The 23,744-nt window shown below is 40.6% G+C and overlaps 1 protein-coding gene across 1 annotated transcript in view; it reads left to right on the top strand.

The window, feature by feature from the left end:
• Window positions 1-23,744, top strand: part of LOC149440624 (AP-3 complex subunit beta-1-like) — a 116,261-nt gene that overhangs the window by 79,787 nt on the left and 12,730 nt on the right. The window contains exon 7 of the mRNA XM_089658381.1: window positions 10,661-10,843. Coding sequence (XP_089514507.1) covers window positions 10,661-10,843 — 183 coding nt within the window. The remainder of the gene's footprint in view (window positions 1-10,660; window positions 10,844-23,744) is intronic.

Raw genomic sequence — 23,744 nt, 5'->3', positions numbered from 1 at the left:
AGGCCAAGTTCTAGTCAAGCCCTGTTAAATGAACGCCAGAATGCGAGGCATAGAGTTATCTCTGGGAATGATGTGTCTGTCAGTGTTACCCAGGATAGAAATATACAATAAAAGTGAGGGTAATCTGTGTTTTCTCTTGTACTTAAAGATGTGGAGATATGGAGTTTACATACAGACCGAGCACACTACACATCTTGTTCTATGAACTTTTGCTATGCATTTACTTTTCCTGAGCACTTTTTTGCTAAATATAGCATATAGAGAATGTGCCTATTAGTCAATGCTTGTGGAAGAACGCATAGTAAGGTCTAATTTTCTATTAATGACAATTTCTGTAAAATGTTATGTAGGCAGCATCTGGCATTTGGCCTCATATATTGTTCTGGCATAGTAATATACACTTAATTGTTTATCCTGGCTGAACATGTATAATAGCTGCATACAGTTAGTACCAAACCTGCCATTCTTTTGTATTTGTAACTAAAAAGTTACAAAGTACTCCAGAAAAATGCTAAGCAGGCTGACCCAGTTTTCATGAGAAAGCAGTACTTGGGCAAATTACCCATTAACAATAATTAAAGGTATGAAAGCGGGTATTATTTGTCTTAGAGATTTGGGAGGTGTTGGAGATGGCATCTGGAGTTTACAGTGACCAGCACCACCATGTTTTTCTTAAATATTATTATTATTATTATTACATCGAGTTTATATAGCGCCAAAGGGTTTGCTCAGCGCTGTACAATAGGGGGGACAATACATGGCACAGTACAACAAAAACAGACAGCGTACGGGGGTAAGAGGGCCCTACTCTTTCAAGCTTACAATCTAGGAGATTATATAAATAATATACAACCTAGTATTTTGCACAGTTGTACTTTAAAATGGGGCATTTTTTTTTTGGGTTCATATAATGCGGTATTAAGACAAACTGGCCCAGAGATCATAACGGAGGCATGTTGATTTCCAAAGTGTATGAGAAAATAAACAACCCTAAAGAGAGGCTGTAAAGTAACGGTCTAAATTAAACCCAAGAAGAGTAGTTAATGATACAAAAATTGCTTTATTGTGAATCTCACATAAAAGATGTATGAAACATTGCAAGGTTTAATTCATCTTTTATGTGAGATTCACAATAAAGCAATGTTTGCATCATTAACTACTCTGCTTGGGTTTAATTTAGACTGTTACTTTACAGCCTCTCTTTAGGGCTGTTTATTTTCTCATATGCTTTAAATTTTCGGTACTGAACCACACCTATATGATTGATGAGTCAGAGAGTAACTATATAGGGTGAGCCACCTATTATGTGGCAATTTTTTATTTTTTGTATGATTTCCAAAGTGCCCTGGGAACAGGTCACCCTTATGGGTGCCAGAATTAGGAGATACCATCGCTACAATTTTTGGTGCCTGTTTACGTTTGTACAGTACGTCACAGGTACAGGATACCTATAATGATTTTACTGCTCTGTAGGGTTCCGTTAGTCACTTAAATCCCAAGGAAACTTATCCCTTGCAGTGAGGGTCTGCACCTGCACTGCAAGAGTTCATTTTAGTTTAGTCTAGAGCGCATTTACTGATCTTCCACTCCCCAGGCAGGCTATAGGCTATTCCTTGGCATCACGTCCACTACAGGGCTATGGACTCTGCACTGGTCTTGGTGACTTCAAGACCTTTAACCACTGGAGTGTAGGGGAGAAAATGCTGTGAGGACTGGTCTAGTGGTGCAGAGGATCAGGTAAGTAATTGTACTTTTAACAACTATGCTAGACCTAAATGAGCAATAAACACTTGCAGTGTAGGCGCAACCCCACTGCAAGGGCTAATTTTCAGGTTTCTTGAAATTGGGCTTTAACCCCTTGGCGCTGGCGCCTCTTGGACCTTTAAGGGTTTCAGAAGCCAGGAGGTGGGGAGGGGTTTTAGGGTCGTGTGACCGTCGTGATTCGCCGTCACGGCGGTCACATAATCGGGAAAGGTCCCGATTGAAAGAGGAGATCGAGACTTTTCCATGAGTACCGGACATGTGTGCTGGGAGCGCACAGGACGCGCGCTCTCAGCACATATGTTTTTCTTAATTGCATGCAAATGTGCGGCCGCTCGGCGTCAAGGCCTAGACGCAGCCGGCGCGAAGAGGTTAAGACTGCCATAAGCTCAAGTTTTGGCCATTTTAGCAGAAGGTGAAGGAAATTCGAGCTCTTGGTAGCCCTCTTGGCACCACCCAGCTCAACAAAAGTTGATTTTTTTTTCAATCAACTTTTATCGAAGGTGCCAGGTGAGAATTTATTGGCTAAACAGTGACTGCATCCAATTGGATATAGTCACTGTTTGGGTATTCTGACAGCTGGGAGTACTGTCAGAATACACTAGTCAGCAGGGGAGCTTCCTCTATCCCCATACATGAATGGCTAGCCTTACTGTCGTCATGACAGTGTTTTTACTATTATTATTATTATTTATTATTACATCGAGTTTATATAGCGCCAAAGGGTTTGCTCAGCGCTGTACAATAGAGGGGGGGACAATACATGGCACAGTACAACAAAAACGAACAGCGTACGAGGGGTAAGAGGGCCCTACTCTTTTGAGCTTACAATCTAGGAGGGAGGGGGTAAAGGTACAGTAGGAAGTGGCAGAGGGGAATGAGGGGTGGGAGGAAAGAGGGAGAATGGCCGTTAGGTAAGGGTGGGGTAGGCTTCCCTGAAGAGATGGGTTTTGAGGGAGCGCCTGAATGTGAAGAGGGAAGGCGACAGTCTGATGGATTGGGGCAGTGAGTTCCAGAGGATGGGGGAGGACCTGGAGAAGTCCTGCAGTCGTGCATGGGAGGAGGAGACCAGGGAGCAGGATAGAAGGAGGTCCAGTGAGGAGCGAAGGGTACGGTTAGGGCGGTACTTGGTGATCAGGTTGGTGAGGTAGTCAGGGGCAGTGTTGTGAACAGCTTTGTAGGTCAGGGTAAGAAGTTTAAATTTGATGCGTTGGGCAATCGGGAGCCAGTGGAGGGAGAGGAAGAGGGGGGTGGCAGAGGTGGAGCGGGTGGTGAGGTGGATGAGTCTAGCCGCTGAGTTCAGGATGGTCTGGAGCGGGGAGAGCCTGCACTTGGGTAGGCCGATTACTAGACAAGAAGTGAGGGACAGTCTTCAACAGGGACACACCGTAATAAAAAGCCGTCATGGCTTCTAGCAAAAAGTTATTTCTGTCTTTGTTGCAGTTGGCAAATTTAACTCCCTTTCTGTTATTAGGGTTTCTGAACTTTCCTCGCTCTATCAAAAAAAAAAAAAAAAGTTTTTTTGCTGGACATATGCCAAGTTTAGGAAAATGTGTTAAGAAAAAAAAAAAGCAGCATTTACATTTTAATACAAAATGTCTTTTGTGCTGGTGCCAGCCATATCAGTTAAAATACAAAGTTCTCTGCTGCCCTCCCTTACCCTGCAGCCATAATCTTCTACGGGGGTTAATATCCATGCTAGACTTTGTGACAGGCACTCATCAAGAGTGCTGAATATGCCCACCCCTTTCCATTCACCTCCATCATTAAGAGCCTATTTACACTTGTGTGACTTGTCATGCAACTTTGGGGGTCAAAAGTCGCATGACAAGTTGCACCCCATGTTTCCCAATGAGTACCATTCATATCTGTGCGACTTCCTCAATTTGCAGTGAATTTAAAGAAGTTCCTGCACTACTTTGGTCCAACTTGCATGCAACTTAAGGGCCATAGACTTCAATGTAAACACCCTCCAAAAATGCACCTGAATGATATACTTGCGACTTGTGTGCAACTTTGTAGATTACAAACAATCATCTTTGGTCAAAGCCAAAGTCTCATCAAGTCGCACTGTAAAATCCCTCGATTTTGAAGTCGCACAAGTGTGAATGGAGCCTAAACGAAGCTGTACTACCTGAATTAAATTTTCCTTGTGAATGGAGGACTGGCAGATGAATGGGGTGGGTTTTTTTTTGCCTTTCATAGATTAGAGAAAGGTTAGACCGTATGCTCATTTTACAAAGTTAAAGTGGTTCTAAAGCCTTAAGGTTTTTCAACTTAATGCATTCTATGCTGCAGCACCCCCCAGCCCCCTCTTTTTCTTACCCGAGCCTGATTCGATCCAGCGATGTGCACGAGAGCAGTGGCTCCCGCTGCTGTCTGTCAAATGCTGTGACACTTGAGCGATGGCGGGACCACACAGGTGACCCCATGGAAAGTGGCTTTCATGATGAAATAAAAAATTACAATGGCTTAAACAATACTGCCTTAGGCTGTTGTTAAAGTGACAGTAAAGCTTTCATTTATTTATTATATAAAATAATACTTTCTGGTATTGCACAGAGCAGCCCTGATCCTCTTTTCGGGTCCCCCACCGGCGCTCCTGGCTCCTCTTCTTCAGTGAGTGCTCCCATAGGAAGCTGCTCTCTTGCACATTGCTCGATCGAGCTTGGGCTCAGGTAAGTATGGGGGGATCCTCTGGCACGGGTTTTTTTTACCTGAGTGCATTAATGTAAAAAACCTTAAGGCTTTAGAACCATTTTAAAGTGTTATACATTGAGCCTATTGTCTGTCAGTTGTTGTTTTTTTTTTTTTTTTTTTTTTTTTTATAACTGTCTGTTTCTGTTGTGGAGATTCCCTCCTATTTTTCCTCTGCCACCAAGAAAGAAAGGGGGAAATCATAAATTTTTAGAGTTGTCACCAGAGCAAGAAGTGAATAAAAAAACCTCCAATGGGGATGCCTATTCCTGTGGCAACTTTCTTAGATGGTATTTCCATAAGCTTTAAAGCAAATAAATCTCATTTTCTGTTGCACCTTCAGGACTGAAAGTGAAGGAAAAAAATGATCTACCTTGACAAAGGCAACAAATTCTAACTTCATAACGGTTTTCACTAAGCTATCTAAAACTTTAAAGAAACTATTTGAATATACAGTGTGGCAAAAAAGTATTTAGTCAGCCACCAATTGTGCAAGTTCTCCCACTTAAAAAGATGAGAGAGGCCTGTAATTGACATCATAGGTAGACCTCAACTATGAGAGACAAAATGAGAAAAAAAATCCAGACAATCACATTGACTGATTTGGAAAGAATTTATTTGCAAATTATGGTGGAAAATAAGTATTTGGTCAATATCAAAAGTTCATCTCAATACTTTGTTATATATCCTTTGTTGGCAATGACAGAGGTCAAACGTTTCCTGCAAGTCTTCACAAGGTTGGCACACACTGTTACTGGTATGTTGGCCCATTCCTCCATGCAGATCTCCTCTAGAGCAGTGATGTTTTGTGGCTGTCGCTGGGCAACACGGACTTTCAACTCCCTCCAAAGGTTTTCTATGGGGTTGAGATCTGGAGACTGGCTAGGCCACTCCAGGACCTTGAAATGCTTCTTACGAAGCCACTCCTTCTTTGCCCGGGCGGTATGTTTGGGATCATTGTCATGTTGGAAGACCCAGCCACGTTTCATCTTCAATGCCCTTGCTGATGGAAGGAGGTTTGCACTCAAAATCTCATGATACATGGCCCCATTCATTCTGTCCTGTACATGGATCAGTCGTCCTGGTCCCTTTGCGGAGAAACAGCCCCAAAGCATGATGTTGTCACCCCCATGCTTCACAGTAGGTATGGTGTTCTTTGGATGCAACTCGGCATTCTCTCTCCTCCAAACACGACGAGTTTTGTTTCTACCAAACAGTTCTATTTGGGTTTCATCTGACCATATGACATTCTCCCAATCCTCTTCTGGATCATCCAAATGCTCTAGCAAACTTCAGATGGACCCGGACATGTACTGGCTTAAGCAGGGGGACATGTCAGGCACTGCAGGATCTGAGTCCCTGGCGGCGTAGTGTGTTACTGATGGTAGCCTTTGTTACGTTGGTCCCAGCTCTCTGCAGGTCATTCACTAGGTCCCCCGTGTGGTCCTGGGATTTTTGCTTACCGTTCTTGTGATCATTTTGATACTCTGGGTGAGATCTTGCATGGTGCCCCGGATCGAGGGAGATTATCAGTGGTCTTGTATGTCTTCCATTTTCTAATTCTTGCTCCCACAGTTGATTTGTTCACACCAAGCTGCTTGCCTATTGCAGATTCAGTCTTCCCAGCCTGGTGCAGGTCTACAATTTTGTTTCTGGTGTCCTTTGACAGCTCTTTGGTCTTCACCATATTGGAGTTTGGAGTGTGACTGTTTGAGGTTGTGGACAGGTGTCTTTTATACTGATAACAAGTTCAAACAGGTGCCACTGATACAGGTAATGAGTGCAGGACAGAGGAGCCTCTTAAAGAAGAAGGTACAGGTCTGTGAGAGCCAGAAATCTTGCTTGTTTGTAGGTGACCAAATACTTATTTTCCACCATAATTTGCAAAGAAATTCTTTCCAAATTAGCCAATGTGATTGTCTGGATTTGTTTTCTCATTTTGTCTCTCATAGTTGAGGTCTACCTATGATGCCAATTACAGGCCTCTCTCTTATCTTTTTAAGTGGGAGAACTTGCACAATTGGTGGCTGACTAAATACTTTTTTGCCCCACTGTACATATACTTTAGAGTGAGTCTGTGCCCAGAAAATGCACATTAATGTATTTACATATGGTAAAGGCACGTTAAAATAATCACCTCTGTATCCAGAAGAGTTGCAGAGCAATCTGTTTTCAAAGTTCACAACACAGTTTGTTTTTTTAATTTATGAGATCAGAAAACCTTCTAATGTAAACAACCAGCAGGTGTTTCTAAGCTGTTAGGACCGAAACCTGATTTTAGACTTTTTGTTGTTGACTGAGGTTCTTTGAAAATAAATAATTTCACATTAAAAGAAGCTAGAAGGGTCGTGGAAGCTTGTTAAGAATATATATTTACTGCCTGTGGTCTGGCTGCAGGTGCAGTGTAGGTGAAATCTTTGAATAAAAACCCTAAAGCATATTTCAGACTACTGCATAATATACCTGAGAACGACACATACTGGGGCTGATTTACAGAATTGAAGCAAAGAAAATTGGTGACAATGTTCACACTAGCCAGTCAGGTTCTGGCTTTCAATTTAAATTGGTCTATTTACTAAAGGATTATACCGGGTTTCCTCCATATTGTCAATGTATGGCAAATGCAACTCAAAGCCCATATTTGCAGGTCTGACATGGAGATTGGTTTTATGTGCACAAAAGCCCATTGTTTTTTTAATTTTTCAATCTTGACTAACAAAATAAGATGCATATAACAAGACAAAACTGAAGAATCCTCTTTATAGTCTGTCATGCATTTCATTGGTGGGAATTATGTTGTACAAAATCTCTAAGCAGCCCCTAGATCTCCAAAAAACTAGCCTTCGATGCACACTACTAGAAATATGCATGCTTGTTAAACAATTACATTTGAAAAATGAACTCTATAGAGAAGTATTCGTAGAACTATAGAAATTTGTTTTTAAATTTTGGATAGAGCAAGGGAGGTTTTTTTTTTTGCCATTGCAGAAATTTCCTTTCACTTCTTGTCCATAGCAAACAGGAAGTGAGAGGAAATTCCTGCAAATTAATGTCTAATTTCACCTTTTTTTCCCTCTAAATTCCAGCTCCCCTATGTACAAGTATACAATTAATGTACCTCTGTTGCAGGAAAAAAAAAAGCTTTTTTTGATTTTGAGAATAAAAAAAGGCCTGGATTCATTTTTGGATACACAGAATATAACTGAATACTAACATTTCTAGGTAAAGTTGATCCAGGGAATATACGATTGCATCTTGGGGGATCAGGAAGGAATTTTTTCCCCTGCACGAGCAAATTAGATCGTGCTTTGCTGGTTTTTTAGATTTCCTCTGGATCAACTGTGGGTATAGGATTATAACTTTTTTTTTTTTTTTTTAATGGTTGAACTAGATGAACTTTTGTCTTTTTTCAGCCAGACTAGCTATGTAACAAGGTCTTACCTTAGCCTTTGCTATATCATTTGCTGGTATGCAGATTTAGGACAGAAAAACCAGAAAGACACAGGAAGGATTTCATAAGCTGACCTCATTAGCACATACCTGTGGTAGCCTCCCCCCTTCCAGCAGATCACTACCACCCACTTTCACAGGTGCACGGTTTTCCAATGCAATTCAGATAATCAGGGATCACCGTTCTCACTAAATACACGTGCATCAATTTTTTTTTTATCTTAGTTTCATCTTGCATGGATTGTTCTTATAGCAGTGTGTGCAGTAAATGAGCGATCAGATAACAGCCTATGTGGGTAGAGCTTTATTATTGAAACAGGAGTGTGTCCTGGGTTCAGTAAAGCTCACCATACACTATACAATCTTATTGTACAATCTCCTTTAGATCTACCGCAAGGACATGCCTGATTTGGTTAGATGGTGTGTCCTCCTATTATATAGTTTGGTAAATATAAAGGAAATTTTAGAGATCAAGCACACATTTTGCTATGTGAAAACACGAGTGACCATTGCAGCAAAATTCACAGTAAAAAAGTGCAAGCCACATCACGCCAAAATGTCCCATGAGCTACTTTGCCATGTGTAGTGCAGCCCATTGAAATCAACAGGCTGCCCTATGTGTGTAAATGGGAAAAATGAGGCAAAAAATATATGCTGTCCCACTACTCTAGGTGTGATTGGGGCCCGAAAGTGAAATTGGTTTGTTTGTTCTTGCGTAATGAGGCTCCATTCACATCTCTGTGTTTCCGAACGTATGGCAAACGGCACAGAAAATATGCGTTTTGCCATGCGTTTCAGGAACACGCTGCAAATGTGCATTGTGTTTGTGTTGTCTCACATGTTAAAGGCATCCCGCACACACCAAAAACTGTGATAACGCACCATACTCCACTCAAAAAAAAAAAAAAAAGAGTTCTGCTGCTTCCCTTGGACAATTGTCGTGTGTAGGGATGAGTGACTAGTGGCCATGCATAATGAGTGAGAACGCTCTAAAACAAATGAATGCGGGAATGTGAGTTTTCTCTACGTGGAGATGTGAACGGGGCTTGACATCTGAGTGTCTCCATCCACTCCCTCCTTTGTAGATGGCCATACATTATGAAGTCTGTACAATCTCTGTACAATTTCGTTAGATTTACCGGAACTATGGAATAGGAAGACACACTTGAACAATCCATTCAATCTGCTTGAAATCAGGCAGGCTCTTGCTGATGGGAGATATAAAGGAGATTGTGCCATTAGATTGTATAGAAAGTGGGTGGAAGTATTGTAATGAGGGAGGTGTGGTCCAGAGTGGTAGACTTGCCCCATCACACCCTCTTCTGTGATGCAACAAGGAAATGTAGGCTTCTGGAATTCGTCCTACAGGAAGTGAATGCTAAGAGGTGATCTACAGGAAGTGATAAAATCTGAAAATCATAAAAAATTCAAATAAACTGACATGATTTTAAACCTCGTGTGGAAAAGGTACATTTGAGAAAAGCACATTGGGATGGCTGGGCCAGAAATGGCATTGAAAAACGCTTCTGTTTATTATGAAAAGTGAAATTCTACTCGAAAAGATGAACTTATTCTTTAACCACTTGCCTACCGGGCACTTATACCCCCTTCATGCCCAGGCCAATTTTCAGCTTTCAGCGCTGTCGCACTTTGAGTGACAATTACGCGGTCATGCAACATTGTACCCATATGAAATTTTGATTTTTTTTTCACACAAATAAAGCCTTCTTTTGGTAGTATGTACTCTCCGCTGGGTGTTTTATTTTTTGGTGCTATAAACAAAAAAATAGCAAAAATTTGGGGAAAAAATTTTTTTTTCTTTGTTTCTATTATAAAATGTTGCAAACAGGTAATTTTTCTCCTTCACTGAAGTGCGTTGATGAGGCTGCATTGATAGGCGTCACTGTTGAGTTGGCACTGATGGGCAACAATGATGGGCACTGATATGCAACAATGATGAGCACTGATGGGTGGCACTGGTGGGCACAGGTGGGTGGCACTGCTGGGCACAGATGGGCAGCACTGGGGGGGTGGCACTGCTGAGCACCGATCATCAGGGCACTGATCATCAGTGCCCCGGTGATCGGTGCCGATCCCTCCTCTGGCAATTTCCTGTTATCGGCAGTACTTTCCTCACGCTGTGACAGCGTGAAAAAAGTGCAGCCGATAACCGGCAACTGCATTTACCGGTGTTCTGCTGTGTCATTGGACATGGTTGATCACGTGGTAAAAGGACACAGTGATCACGGAGATTGCCGGGGGCGCTCGGGAGGGCCCATTCTGGGAGGACGTCATATGACGCACTCCTAGAACTGGTTGGCCGCAGTGAAGCCGTCATTCGACTATTTGCGGTCGGCAACTGGTTAAGGGAATTCCTTGGGGACCCTCAGGTTACCAGAACTAGTGTCCCCATTGGAAGCTTTTCCATCTATTACCTTTTTGAGGACAACCCAAAATTTAGGATTTCCTTTTTACTTTCAATGCTAATGGTAAACCGGACAAATAGAGATCCTGAATCTCCTTAACGGGGGCACAGACAGCAGTAAAAACTGACAGGTATTCTAATCCCTCTTCACCCTATCCAAAACTTAAAAAAAAATTTGCCTTTAGTTATACTTTAAAAAAAAATAAATCCAGTTATGATTTCATGGAAAAGGTGGATTAGTTTTCATTTAACATTTTGTACAAATATTAACATCCATTTGTATTTTTACAGCAGCATATATTTAACTCTTCCTTTGTTGCTTTGCAGCTTGTCGCAGGCAGTGTTGTGATGGCATTCGAAGAAGTCTGCCCAGACAGAATTGATTTGATTCACAAAAACTATCGCAAACTGTGTAATTTGCTGGTGGACGTGGAGGAGTGGGGACAAGTGGTGATAATTCATATGCTGACTCGATATGCACGCACACAGTTTGTCAGCCCATGGAGAGAGGTGAGCAAGAAGATTTTTCATAGAAATAACCTGCTTGTAATTGGATTCATTTCAGTCATGAAGTTCTGGTTGAATTCTAGGCTATTTTTTTGGGAATGTACAGCTAAATTAACAGCCTTGCTTTGATAGATGGAGACTAAACAGAATAGTTACTTTTTGGAAATGCAGCATTCATACTCTTACCATTGTTGGTCATGAGATAAAACTCCTTGGCATTTTGTCACATGATCTCTGTTAAAGCGGAGGATCAGAATTCAGATTGGCCACTCTTCTGCATCAGCAGAGTGCTTGGACTTTTAGCATGTGACCATTACTGAAGTAAGCCTGGAGCAACATTCTATCCAGACATTATCTTTCTGTTAGTTTATGCATCCATGTAAGACTGTTTACATATATTTATATTAGCATTTAAATAAAGGACCAATTTGTTTTGTCCACTCTGCTTTTAAGGCCCCATGTACCCTTGAATGCCTTTTCACCTTGCAAAAGAAAAGCTGCTTAGAAAGCACCCCTAAAACTGCAATTTTGCACAGGCGTCTGTCCAAAAGCTCTTCTGAACAAGCTGATTTTTCTTGCATCTAAACACTCTTATTCTAATATAATAATAATCTTGTAAATGCCTAAGTGTGCATGGACACATACGCTAACATAGAGGTGTATTTACAGGCAGAAAAATAAGTCAGATGCCTATAAACGTGGTGTTTTTTTTTAAGCCCATTGTGCATGAACCCTAAAGCAGAACTGAAATCTGGAAACTGTGCCAAGAACCGGCAGAGTGTGAAGGACTAGTATGGCTTGTGGTCTCCCTTTTAGCTTACTTTTGCCCTGCACTGACTTACAATTTCTTGTTCTGTACTGTTTCTGTGTGGAGGTGGCCATCTTGGTAGAGGCAGGGCGTTGCTTTCTCTTTTCAGAACCAATAGCAAGAGGAACATTGAGCAGCACAGTAGTGACATTATTAACCTTACCCCAAATCTCCTGGGACCAGTAGTCAGAGGTAGCAGTGTCTTTAATCTCACCCTGCAGATATACTTGGATATAATTAACATTTTAAATGGTCTCTAGAACAGCAAATGTTCACTTCTGGTTCAGGCCCATTTTAAGTGGAAATCTCATAGACACTGCTCTTTTGTCCTGCTTGTGTTTAGCATAAAAAACAAAGCTTATGATAGAAAAGGGAGAATGTGCGAGAATGCTTTATTTTCAAGCAAATGTGATATTTATTAAAAAACCCCGGTATTTACGTTTTTTTTACATGGAAACAAAATGTATATTTGATTTGATGACCTCTGTGTCTAAAAGCTTATCAACAACGTATTCCAAAAAATTTTAGTGGTTCCAAAGGCTGAAGATTTTTTACCTTCACTCATTTTCGGCTGTGCTAGGGACCCAGCCTTCTCTCTCCCAATGATCAGACTTATCCTGACCCCCTCCCACCCCACCCCCACAGCCATTCATCGGAAAGATCAGTAGACTGCTGTTTTTCCTCCCCTAGCTCTTATGCAGCTGAGAACAGAGGGAATGTGACCACTTTATAATTATACATGATTATAATGTTTCTTTTATATGTGTACATAAATGTTTTGCCTTTCATTTGTAAAACAACCCATTCTGTTTAGAATACAAAGTGAGGGTTTACAATCACTTTAACTTTACGTTGTTGTACGTGTTGTTATGAACCATTGTAGGTGTAGAGAATATGGTGCATCTTTAAAATTGTCAGCATTGTACCTTAGTGGACTACAATCTGTTCCTGGAATTTTCTGAAATCATTTATTTAAAAAAAATAGTATAGTGGTTATCAGATTGACAGTTGTTTTCCCTTTACATTCTTTTTTCATTCAGCATTCTAGTCTTTCTTTTTTGCGGTTTTTTTTTTTTTTTTTTTTTTAATGAAGTCCCATAACAAGACATCTTGAGATACCCAAGAGTTTTTTAATTTAGTTTATTTGTATCATCATGGCTGGGAATTTAGGCTGTTTATATGTAAATGTTAGATTTAAGGAACAATTAAGTGTTGACAAAGTAGATTGCAGCCCTATCAATTCCAGTGCTGTTTCCATAATTTTTCTAACTGACATATTTCATGATAAATAGCGGATGCCAAGTCACAGCAGATTATACAGTGCACTAGCAATTCATAGTGCTGTCAGGGAGAAGACCGATTGACTTTACATTTACATATTAATGAGAAGATTTGTTAAGAGGGTGCTTGACTATGGAAAATAACGGCATCTTTATAGGGCACAACATTTCATAAATAGAGCTGATGCAGGAAAATGGAAATTAAACCTTTTTAGGTTAATGAATTCCAGAGATTAGTCAAATGAACGTTAGCAGATTTAGCAGTAGAGAAATACACCTTGCCGATAGCACAACACTTCCTTTGTGTCAAGTTTCACAACAGTCTCTCTCAGACTAATGACTTCCCTTCCCATGTGATTTCTGTTTTCTCAGTGAATTGATATTGATGATATGTTGATTCCAGAATAGCTTAGATGTCACAGTGAATAGCAGTGTGTGTGTCAGTTGGAAGCACATCGTTTTTCGGAATTTAGTGTCCTGTTTAAATAGTCCATATGGGGGGGGGGGGGGGGACTACAAAAACACACACACACACACACACACACACCCTTGAAAAGTATTCACACCCCTTGAGATTTTCCACAGTTTGTTACAACCAGAAATGTAAATGTATTTTATTGGGATTTTATGTGATAGACCAACACAAAGTGGCACATTGTTGTGAAGTGGAAGGAAAATGATAAATTGTTTTCACAATTTTTTTTTTACAAATATCTGAAAAGTGTAGCGTGCATTTGTATTCAGCCCCCTTTATTCTGATACCCCTAACGAAAATCTAGTGGAAACAATTGCCTTTAGAAGTCACTTAATTAATAAATAGTTCACCTTTGTGCAATTTAATCTCAGTATAAATACAGCTCACAGTGGTTTGTTAGAGAACATTAGTGAACCAACAGCATCATGACGGTCAAGGAACACACCAGACAGGTCAAGGATAAAGTTGTGGAGAAGTTTAGAGCAGGGTTAGGTTATAAAAAAAAATATCCCAAGCTTTGAACATCTGACAGAGCACTGTTCAATCCATCATCTGAAAATGGAAAGAGAATGGCACAACTGCAGACCTACCAAGACATGGCCGTCCACCTAAATTGACAGGCTGGGCAAGGAGAAGCAGTCAAGAGGCCCATGGTAACTCTGGAGGAGCTGCAGAGATCCACATCTCAGATGGGAGAAGCTGTTCACAGGACAGTTATTAGTTGTGCACTTCACAAATCTGGCCTTTGTGGAAGAGTGGCAAGAGAAAGCCATTGTTGAAAGAAAGCCATAAGATGTCCATTTGTAGTTTGTGAGAAGCCATGTGGGGGACACAGCAAACTTGTGGAAGAAGGTGCTCTGGTCAGATGAGACCAAAATTGAACTTTTTGGCCTAAAAGCAAAACGCTATGTGTGGCAGAAAACTAACACTGTACATCACCCTGAACACACCATCCCCACCGTAGAACATGGTGGTGGCAGCATCATGTTGTGGGGATGCTTTTCTTCAGCAGAGACAGGGTAGCTGGTGAGAGTTAATGGAAAGACGGATGGAGCCAAATACAGGGCAATCTTAGAAGAAAACCTGTTAGATTGAGTAAATACTTTGTAGAACCACATTTGCTGAAATTACAGCTGCAAGTCTTTTTGGGTATGTGTCTATCAGCTTTGCACAAGTCTTTTGCAGAAGCGAACTAGATTGTAAACTCTAACAAGCAGGGCCCTCTGTTTCCTCTTGTACCAAATTGTATTGTAACTGTAACGTCTACCTTCATTTTGTAAAGCGCTGCGCAAACTGTTGGCGCGATATAAATCCTGTATAATAATAATTAGTGCTGAAGACCATGAAGACAGTGGGATTGGTTGAGTAGATTAGGAAAAGAAAATGGGGCAGGGCTGACACTACTCAGTCCACAGAAATACTGTGCTTTCAGCCCAAAATAGGAAATTAAGAGCAGAGTGCATTTCTGACAGAACAGACATCTTTCTGTACTTGCAGGGTCTTCAACCCCTACGATGCTGCTGCCATATCTCACTGGCACTATAGCAGCTTAGTTTGTTTACCTTTTTACGCCTGATCACTTCTCCGTATATGTGAGGGTGCCGCTTTCCCCTCACCATGTGTTCCAGGCTTACCTTTCCCTCCTAGGTATCTGGAACATCCTTTGGGTTTGCCAGAATAGAGAGCGCTGGGTCAGCAGAGAACACTCATTCCCTGATCTCCTCTGTAAGGTCTTCTGACACTCTGTTATGCTGACAGGATCTAAAAGACCCCTGATGTCTCCCTAAAGAGGACCTGCCACCGGGTAAAAGCTGTGTATGTGTATATACACACATACATATACACACAGCGGGTAAAAAGTTTTGAACACGTCACCATTTTTCTCTCCACATGTTGGTAACAACCCGAGCAATCCATGCATACAAAGAAGCAAAGACAAATAATTTCAGAAATTAAGTTGTGTAATAAAATGTAATGACACAGGGATAAAGTATTGAACACGCTAACTGAAATTTATTTAATACTTCGTACAAAATCCTTTGTTGGTAATGACCGCTTCAAGACGCCCCCTGTATGGAGACACTAGTCGCATGCATTGTTCAGGTGTGATTTTGGCTTATTCTTCCAGACAAACAGTCTTCAAAAATTGAAGGTTCCATGGGCCTCTTCTATGAACTCTGATCTTTTAGTTCTTTCCATACATTTTCTATTGGATTCAACTGGCTTGGTCATTCTAGCAGCTTTATTTACTCTTTGAAATCAGTTGAGTTTCCTTGGCTTTGTGTTTAGGATCATTTTCTTGATGAAATGTCCACCGTCATTTCATCTTTATCATCCTAGTAGATGGCAGCAGATTTTTATCAAGAATGTCTTGGCACATTTTTCTATTCAGCCTTCCTTCAATGACATGAAGTTTGCCAGTACCGTATGCTGAAAAACATCCCCAAACTGTGATGTTCCCACCTCCAAACTTCACTGTTGGTATGGTGTTTTTTTGGGGTGATGTGCATTGCCATTTGTCCTCTAAACATGGTGTGTATTATGGCATCCAAAGAGTTCAATTTTGGTCTCATCTGACCAGACTATATTGTCCCAGTATGTCACAGGCTTGTCTAAATGTTGTGCGGCAAACTTTAAAGAAGCTTCAACATACTTTTTCTTCAGCAATGGAGTCTTGGTGGTGGGCGTGCATACAGGCTATGGCAGTTGAGTGCATTACTTATTGTTTTCTTTGAAACAGTTATATCTGCTAATTCCAGGTGTTTCTGGAGCTCTCCACAAGTGGTCCTTGACTCTTAGATAACTCTTCTGATAATTCTTTTCACTCCTCTGTCAGAAACCTTGGGAAGAGCACCTGGTCATGGCCAGTTTATGGTGAAATTATGTTCTTTACACTTCCGAATTATGGCCCCAACAGTGCTCACTGGAACATTCAGACGTTTAGAAATCCTTGTGTAACCAATGCCATCAGTATGTTTTGCAACAATAAGTTTGCAAAAGTCTTAAGAGAGCTCTTTGCTTTTACCCATCATGAGATGTTTCTTGTGTAATGAGACATCATTTTATAGGCCATCGTTTGAGACTGAACTAGCTGGTATTAACCGAAGACCGGGGTGTCAGTGAGAGCCCAGGTCCCGCTTGAACAATCGGGACCCCGAAACTCCTGATTCCGGGTCACGATTGCTGTTAAAGCCTCTGATTGGATATCACAGTTATCAGTCACTGTTAATCCTGCGCCCCTTGTTTTCTCTCTGAATGGAGGAGAGAGATACATCTCTGTCCTTTCAGAGAGCAAAAATGTGTTTGGGTCAGGGTCAGTATTTTTTTTGGCCAGGATTTTTTTTTCTTTAACACCTTTCTCGCCCGTCCTATAGCAGATGTCCTATCAAAAGGGGCTGCGCAGTGACGCGATCTGTCGTGACACAGACGATGACATATCACTACACCGGCCTTTGCCAGTGTCATGTGACCAATCACAGCGGATCACATGTCAGTTGTATACAATGGATGGCTTCCTGTCATGCCATCCATTGTATACAATTGACGTGATCTGCTGTGATTGGTCAAAGCAGTCACATGGTACAGACAGGGCCAATCACTGCCCATCTGTATCATGTGATGAGCTTTGCCCAATAACAGCTAAGCACAATTAAAGACTGAATAAATATGTTTCACTCAGTAAAAATGATTGCAAATATCAATTAAATACATTGGTATTAGCAATCATAATGTGTAAAAAAAGAGGGAAAAAAAAAAGAAAAATCCTGATCACTTGCCCAGAGTAGTTCAATATTACTATGGTAACATTGTATTGGTTTGGTCACAGTGTGTGACTTAAAAAATAGTAAGAAAAAAAGAATAATGTAATAAAAAAATAGAAAAATAAAAAAATTAATTTATATTTTTATTTTTCTTACATACTGTCACCAGTCAGTGTCCTTGATCACCGCCACACCAGCTATATTATAACGCTGTACTGGACTGGTGACAATATGTAAAAAAAAAAAAAAATTACACATTGTGATTTATTTTTTTTTTTTTTGTTTCTACATTTTCCATAAAATTGTAACAAAAAAATTACAACCTCCAAAAAACTGTCTATTTTTCAAAAATGGGTAATGTATGGAATATTTGTACTATCCTGGCATTTTCGGGCCTCAAGAAATGAGATGGGCCATCAGTACATCAGGATTGATCAATTGTCAGATATATATACCGTGGTTTATGGACTATCCTACAGACTAACATACACTAATTTGGGGTATTTTCGCCAAAGAAATGTAGCAGAATACATTTTGACCTTAATTTATGAAGATATATTATTCATTTGCAAAATTATATAACAAACTAAGAAAATTGCGTTTTTTCAAAAGTTTCAGTTTTTTTTTTTGTTTAGCAAAAAATAAAAAAACTCAGTGGTGATTAAATACCACCAAAAGAAAGCTCTATTTGTGTGAAAAAAATACTAAAAAAAACTTTTGTCATTCAAAGTGCAAAAGGGTGTAAAAGTGGTTAATTTTTAAATTGGCGTCAGTGGCAGGATAAAAAACAAAACAAAAAGCGCACTATTGTTCCTGGGTCATACTACAGGCAGAAACAACTAACATACACATATGTGGTATTGCTGCGATCGTCAGGAGCAGGAGAAATTATTTTGGGTTGTTCATTGGTAGTTGGTTATGGTAGTAGCAAGAAATATACAACTAAATTTAATATATTATATATATTATATATATATATATATATATATATATATATATACTATTTTAGGTCAGTTTTCCTTTGATAATAATAAGAAAATCAGGAGATATCATTACCATTTACCCCCAAATGAAAGCCCAATGTGTCCTGAAAAAAACAAGGTATAATCCACCTGGATGCAAAAATTAGTTGTTATAATATGTACAGTTTTGCTAATGCATGTCAAAGTTGCAAAATTGTGCTTGGGCTTTAAGATTTGTTTTACCCTTAGGCGTGAAGAGGTTAATTTGCATTGACAAGGGGCAGAATTGCTTTCTAATTACTGATAGGTTTCAGCTGGTGTCTTGGCTTTCCATGCCTTTTTTGCACCTTCCTTTCTTCGTGTTCAATACTCTCCCCCCCTCCCGTGTCATTCCATTGTAACACACATAATTTATTTTCTGAACTTATATGTGTGTATATATGTACAGTATGTGTTTTTATCTTTCACAGTGTAACCATCTAAAATCAGTAATCACGCAATGGAATATTTGTTGAGCTGTTCCTAATGAACAATGTATTTTATCTCTCTTTTTTCTTCTTTATTTAAATGTGTTGGAATTTTTTTTTTGGTTATTAATGGAATACTTAATTTGCATACAGCCAGTGAAGACAGCGTCTTGTGACCCATAACACTGCTGGAGCGCAGTAAGCAAAAGCGTGATATGTTTCATTAGGGTAATTGCATTACAAATCAACAATGGTGGATTTTGTTAATGGAATTTTCTCCTGTTAAAATATGGAGCAAAGGAGCAGATTTGCCACGGCTGTGCATTCCCAGTTGTTTTCAGTTATGCCCCACAACATTTTGTAGGTGCTTTATAGGTAAAACAGCATGTGTATAGGTTTTTGTTTCAATAACCTCAAAAAAAATCATTATACACAATCTAGTAATAGCCATTAGGCTTGCTGCTTTTTTTCCAGAAAAAACCCAGGGTTTGTGAAAGCATTTGGGCGGAAGCGCAGCACTTCTGCCTGGCACAAACAAAAACCAAAAGAACACTTTAAATTGTCTGTTTGGAAACAGCAGCGGGTTTGTTTGAAATTAATGTTATTTTCTTCTCATTCATTAAAGGCCTAAAGGAGGATTTGGACACTGGCAAAAGAAAAAAAAAACACAACAGTGACCATTCTGTGGTAATCTCTTCCACTCCTCACATGCCTCAGTTGTTTTTTTTTTTTTTTTTTTCTTTTAGTGTCCTTGATGGATGAATGTCTTTTTTTTTTTTTTTTTTTTTTTTTTTTTTTTCTGTATGGAGAAAAAATTTGTGATTTAAAAAAAAAAAGTAATAACCTGCTCTTTGCAATGCTATTGCACAAAGCAGCCCCTTGCCTCCTCTTCTAGGGTCCCCCATCGGTGCACTCCGCCTCTTCTGTGTGTGCCACCATAGCAATCCTTTTGCTCTGGGGGCACATGTGTGGGCATGCTCCCGGGATGGCTGTGTAGGTCCATAAATACAGGCTGCTCAGCTTGGCCCCACCCCCTGCTCCTTCCTTACTGGAGTTGATTGACAACAACAAAAACCAATGGCTCCACCTGTTTTTAGCAAAGCTTGCAAGACCAGGTAGAGGGGAGAGAAGACTTCAGGGATGCTGAATTTGTATTGCCTGATGCCTGGGACATGCAGTTCCAGGTGCTGGGCAGGTAGATTTTTTAACACTTTGCCCTGCTAGGGCTTACTTGCCAGGTAGAAGTGCTGTGCTTCCACCCAAATGCTTTCAGAAACCCTGGCAATGTGGACACTGGATCTCATTAAAGAGAACCTGTCACCAAAATCATCACATAGGGGACTTTTTGTTCCCTTTGAGATAGAAAGAGAAAATTGAGTAAAAAAAAGTTTAATTGTAAAAAAAAAAAGAAAGTTATACCCTAGCACAAAAAATACCCCCCCCCCCCCCCCCAAACGTTGAGCCCACCCCACATAAGGCACATACAAATGTAAAAGCACAAATCGGGTTGCTTACTCATGAAAACTTCAGTTCCGATACACATGTTACATGTGGCCGTGCATGCCGGAATGAGAGCAATAATTCTAGCACCAGACCACCTGTGTAACACTAAACTGACTTATAGGTTTTTTTTTTTTTTTTTTTTTTTTTTTTTTTTTAAAGCGTTGCCTATAGAAAAAATAGGGTACTGAAGTTTGCTGCCATTTCACGGAATTACACAAATTTAAGGTTTGACCGGTTGGTTAGCTACATATTCAGTGCAAACTCATCTTTTGTATTTTACCAAAAATCGGGTAATTTATTGCATTTTTGGGCCCTAAAATTAACTTTAATGTGTTACCTACATCTTTGCGGTAATATCGTATCACATAAAAATTAGAACTACCACTATTTTTTTTCTCTAAGGTGTCTGCTTTCAGAAAATATTTAATGTTGGGAGTTTTATGTAATCTTCAGGCCTAAAATGATTTTTTTTAAATGTGTGAAAAAATGCAAAAACGGCACTAGCAGCCAAAAGGTTAAAGGATAAGTTCACCCTCAGCAATATGTTACATCTTCCACTAGTTTTCATGAGGAGTAGTTCCCTGTACCAGCTGTCACTTTTTGAAAAGAGCATGACAGTGCAGGGCTCTGCCCACATGATGTATTATTTATTCACAGAGTTCTGTGAATGCTGTGAATGAATCAACTACAAGTACCAACCTCCTTTGTGGATGTCGGCTTGTAGTTCTCAATGAACTACTGCAACGCTGGTGAGCACTCTGGTAGTTCAGGGATTCTTCCTGTCAGTGTGAAACTGGTTGTATGATGTACGATGCATTACACCCACGGTCTGCTGATCGCTGGTGCAATGCTTTTCGGGCTCCTAAAAAAAAAAAAAATATAAAACAAAATTGTGCAGTTATTATTTTTTTAAAAGTGAACCTATCCATTAACCACTTCCCACTTGCCCGCAGTGCACTGCGGATGGCGGTAGCTGCAGGCAAAGCGACGTACCTGTATGACACTTTTGCTCTTCCGGGTTTACACCACGCATGTGTGCGCCCCCCCCCCCCAGCTAGGGTCAGCTAGTGTTAGGTTGCCCGCACACTATCGCACTCACGCTATAGGTCCCTGATCACCGTCATTACTAGTATAGTGTTTGTACGGATCAATATATTGATCACGAACAAAACTATACCAGTGCCCCCTTAGTATTAGCGTCCTCAAAAACGCAGTGTTAGCAGGATCATCCCTGTTTGCTGCCAGCACTAGCGTTTTGCCCTAATGCTACCCCTCCCCACCCCTAACAAGAAGTGCAGTGTCAGTATAATTTCTGATCACTGTCACCTGTAACACATTGCACACAAAACTGCACTGTTCGCAGAATCAGGCCTGATCTATGTTAGTACGTGCTGGTAAATTTTTTTTTTTGTGGTTCAAGCAGTCCCTGTCAGCCAGGTGCTCTTTTTCCCGTGAGTCGCACTAGGTATCTGTAAATTTAGAGTCCAAAATGTCCAACGAAAGGTACACTAGTGAAGAGGCCTACAGGATTCTGAGCATGTCAGGTGAGAGCGAAGGGGAAGACTCCCTGACACAATCAGCCTCAGAATACGAACCTGTAGACAGCAACGGCACCCTGACAGGTAGCTCGGACGATGGAGAAGAGGTCCCTGTTAAGATCAGGCGTACGCGACCCCATGTAGCTGAAGTGCTAGGATCGCATGACTTGTCTTATATGCAGCAGAGTGGCAGTACTAGTGCTGCTCTACCTTTTTGGTGAACTGGCGAGCACCAGCGGCCTAGTATATCCTGGTCTTTTTTTTTTAATACCAGCACTGCAGTATCACTTGGTGACATGGTGAGTCCCATAAGTGCAGTAAAAGCTGGTGTGGTGGCGAGTACAAGTAGTGTCCCACAGCCACCAAGAATTTGCACACAGGCCCGTGGAGCCCCTAGTGTTCTTCCAGACGTGCTTGCAAATCCCAATTGTCAGCTCACTAATTCTGCAGCACCTGTGCTTCCCCCTATTCACTGCCCAACCTGGAATGCAGGTGGAAACAGCAAATTTAACTACTCCCCTTGATTTTATGGAGCTCTTTTTCACTGAAGATTTGTACAATTTGATTGTGGGCCATAGCATATACACCCAACAAGGACCAGCGACGTTCTTAAACAGTGGGATCTTGTGAGCTACTATGGTATGAAGATAGTTCTCAATGTGTTAAACCAATCTTGTGCTGTGAATAACAAAAGAAAATAAAAAATTAAAAAAGTGGGTCGCCTACACATACTCATACCAATGTGTCATAGCAAATCCAGAAATATATAATCGTGTCGCGCTCCACTGCCAATCAAAATATGTGATATCAAGACCAAAGTATAATCCAAAACAAATTCTGTGTAAAATTACAATATCACTATTGCAGCACAAAATGTCTTTATTCAGTCCGTGATTTCACACCCCTTCTGGTGATGTAACAGAAATGATTTGTGTGCAATCCACCAATAAGTTGTGATATCAACCAAATGTACACCTTCACCGGCTGTGCTCTCACCTGGTATATATGACCAACCCTTTAAAAAGTTTTGGATATAGCTTGAACCTTTAAAGAGGTTTGTGTTTTAAGAGTTGGCTGATCGTTTGTAGAATCTAGGTCTCATCCTGGATACAACTTAAGCCAGAATTTTTTGCATCCCTGGCAAAAATTCTCCCTTTTCCCAGACTTGAATGCTACAGTCCATGAGTCAACGGACTCTGGATCTGCATGAGATTTCTGGGCTTGATGGTAGCCTCTTTTGAGACCGTTCCATTTGCTCAATTCTGTTCCAGACCTCTTACATCTAAATATTCTGTCATCATGGGACAAGTCCTTAAGTGTGTAGACATACTGAGCTGCTTGACACCGAAGACCAAGTAATCCCTGGTCTAGTGCCACAGGTATCCGACTTTGAAGTTGGGAAAATCCCTTCTGATGTCTTGGTAGATCCTCACAAGGTATGGTAGCCTAAAGGGCTAGGGAGGAGTCCTAGGCACTTTTTTAATGCAGGGGACACTGGAGGAATCCTTTCTCCCCATCAACATGTCGGAACTTGGATGACTTGGTTATCCCTACAGTGATGAATCTCTCAAGTGGAGGTTCATCTGATCTGGCTTTATTTGCTGTGATGAGCGCAGAGCAGCCACTATAGTGTATGTTCTCTACAGGTGGGGAACAGGAGCTAAATCCATCCAGGAGTGTTGAAATTAAAAAAAAAAAAAAAATACTTGCCCAAAGAAATAAATCGGGTTCCAGTCTACTTGTCCTTTATGATAATCCTACTTGTCCTGATAAAAAAAAAAATAATTTTATCCAAAACCATATTTAAACCTGAGATGCTTTTAGGAATGTCTGGGGCTTTTATAAACAAAGGGGCTTTACGGCAACTATTGACAGTGTGCTGTTTATCTCCTCCACACCTCCCTGCCTGTCTCCAGCACTGCACCCGGGGAATAGCAGGGAGAGACAAGACCTTGCAGTGTGACCCAATCGGTGCTTGTCAGAAAAGGGGAGTGTCAAGCTCTTTATGCACAGCAGAAGTGCATCTACAGAGTGAGTAAATGAGGCGCTGGCCCCAATGAGGGGAAAACAAAACACTTGGGTACTTGGTACAGATGTATGCTGAGCAGCC

The sequence above is a fragment of the Staurois parvus genome, unplaced genomic scaffold, assembly GCF_062004578.1.
Source record: "Staurois parvus isolate SC_StPar_1 unplaced genomic scaffold, SC_StPar_1.0 ptg001065l, whole genome shotgun sequence".
Classification (NCBI taxonomy): Eukaryota; Metazoa; Chordata; class Amphibia; order Anura; family Ranidae; genus Staurois; species Staurois parvus.
Note: the sequence above shows the minus strand (reverse complement) of the source record. Positions and strands in the feature narration are given on the sequence as shown.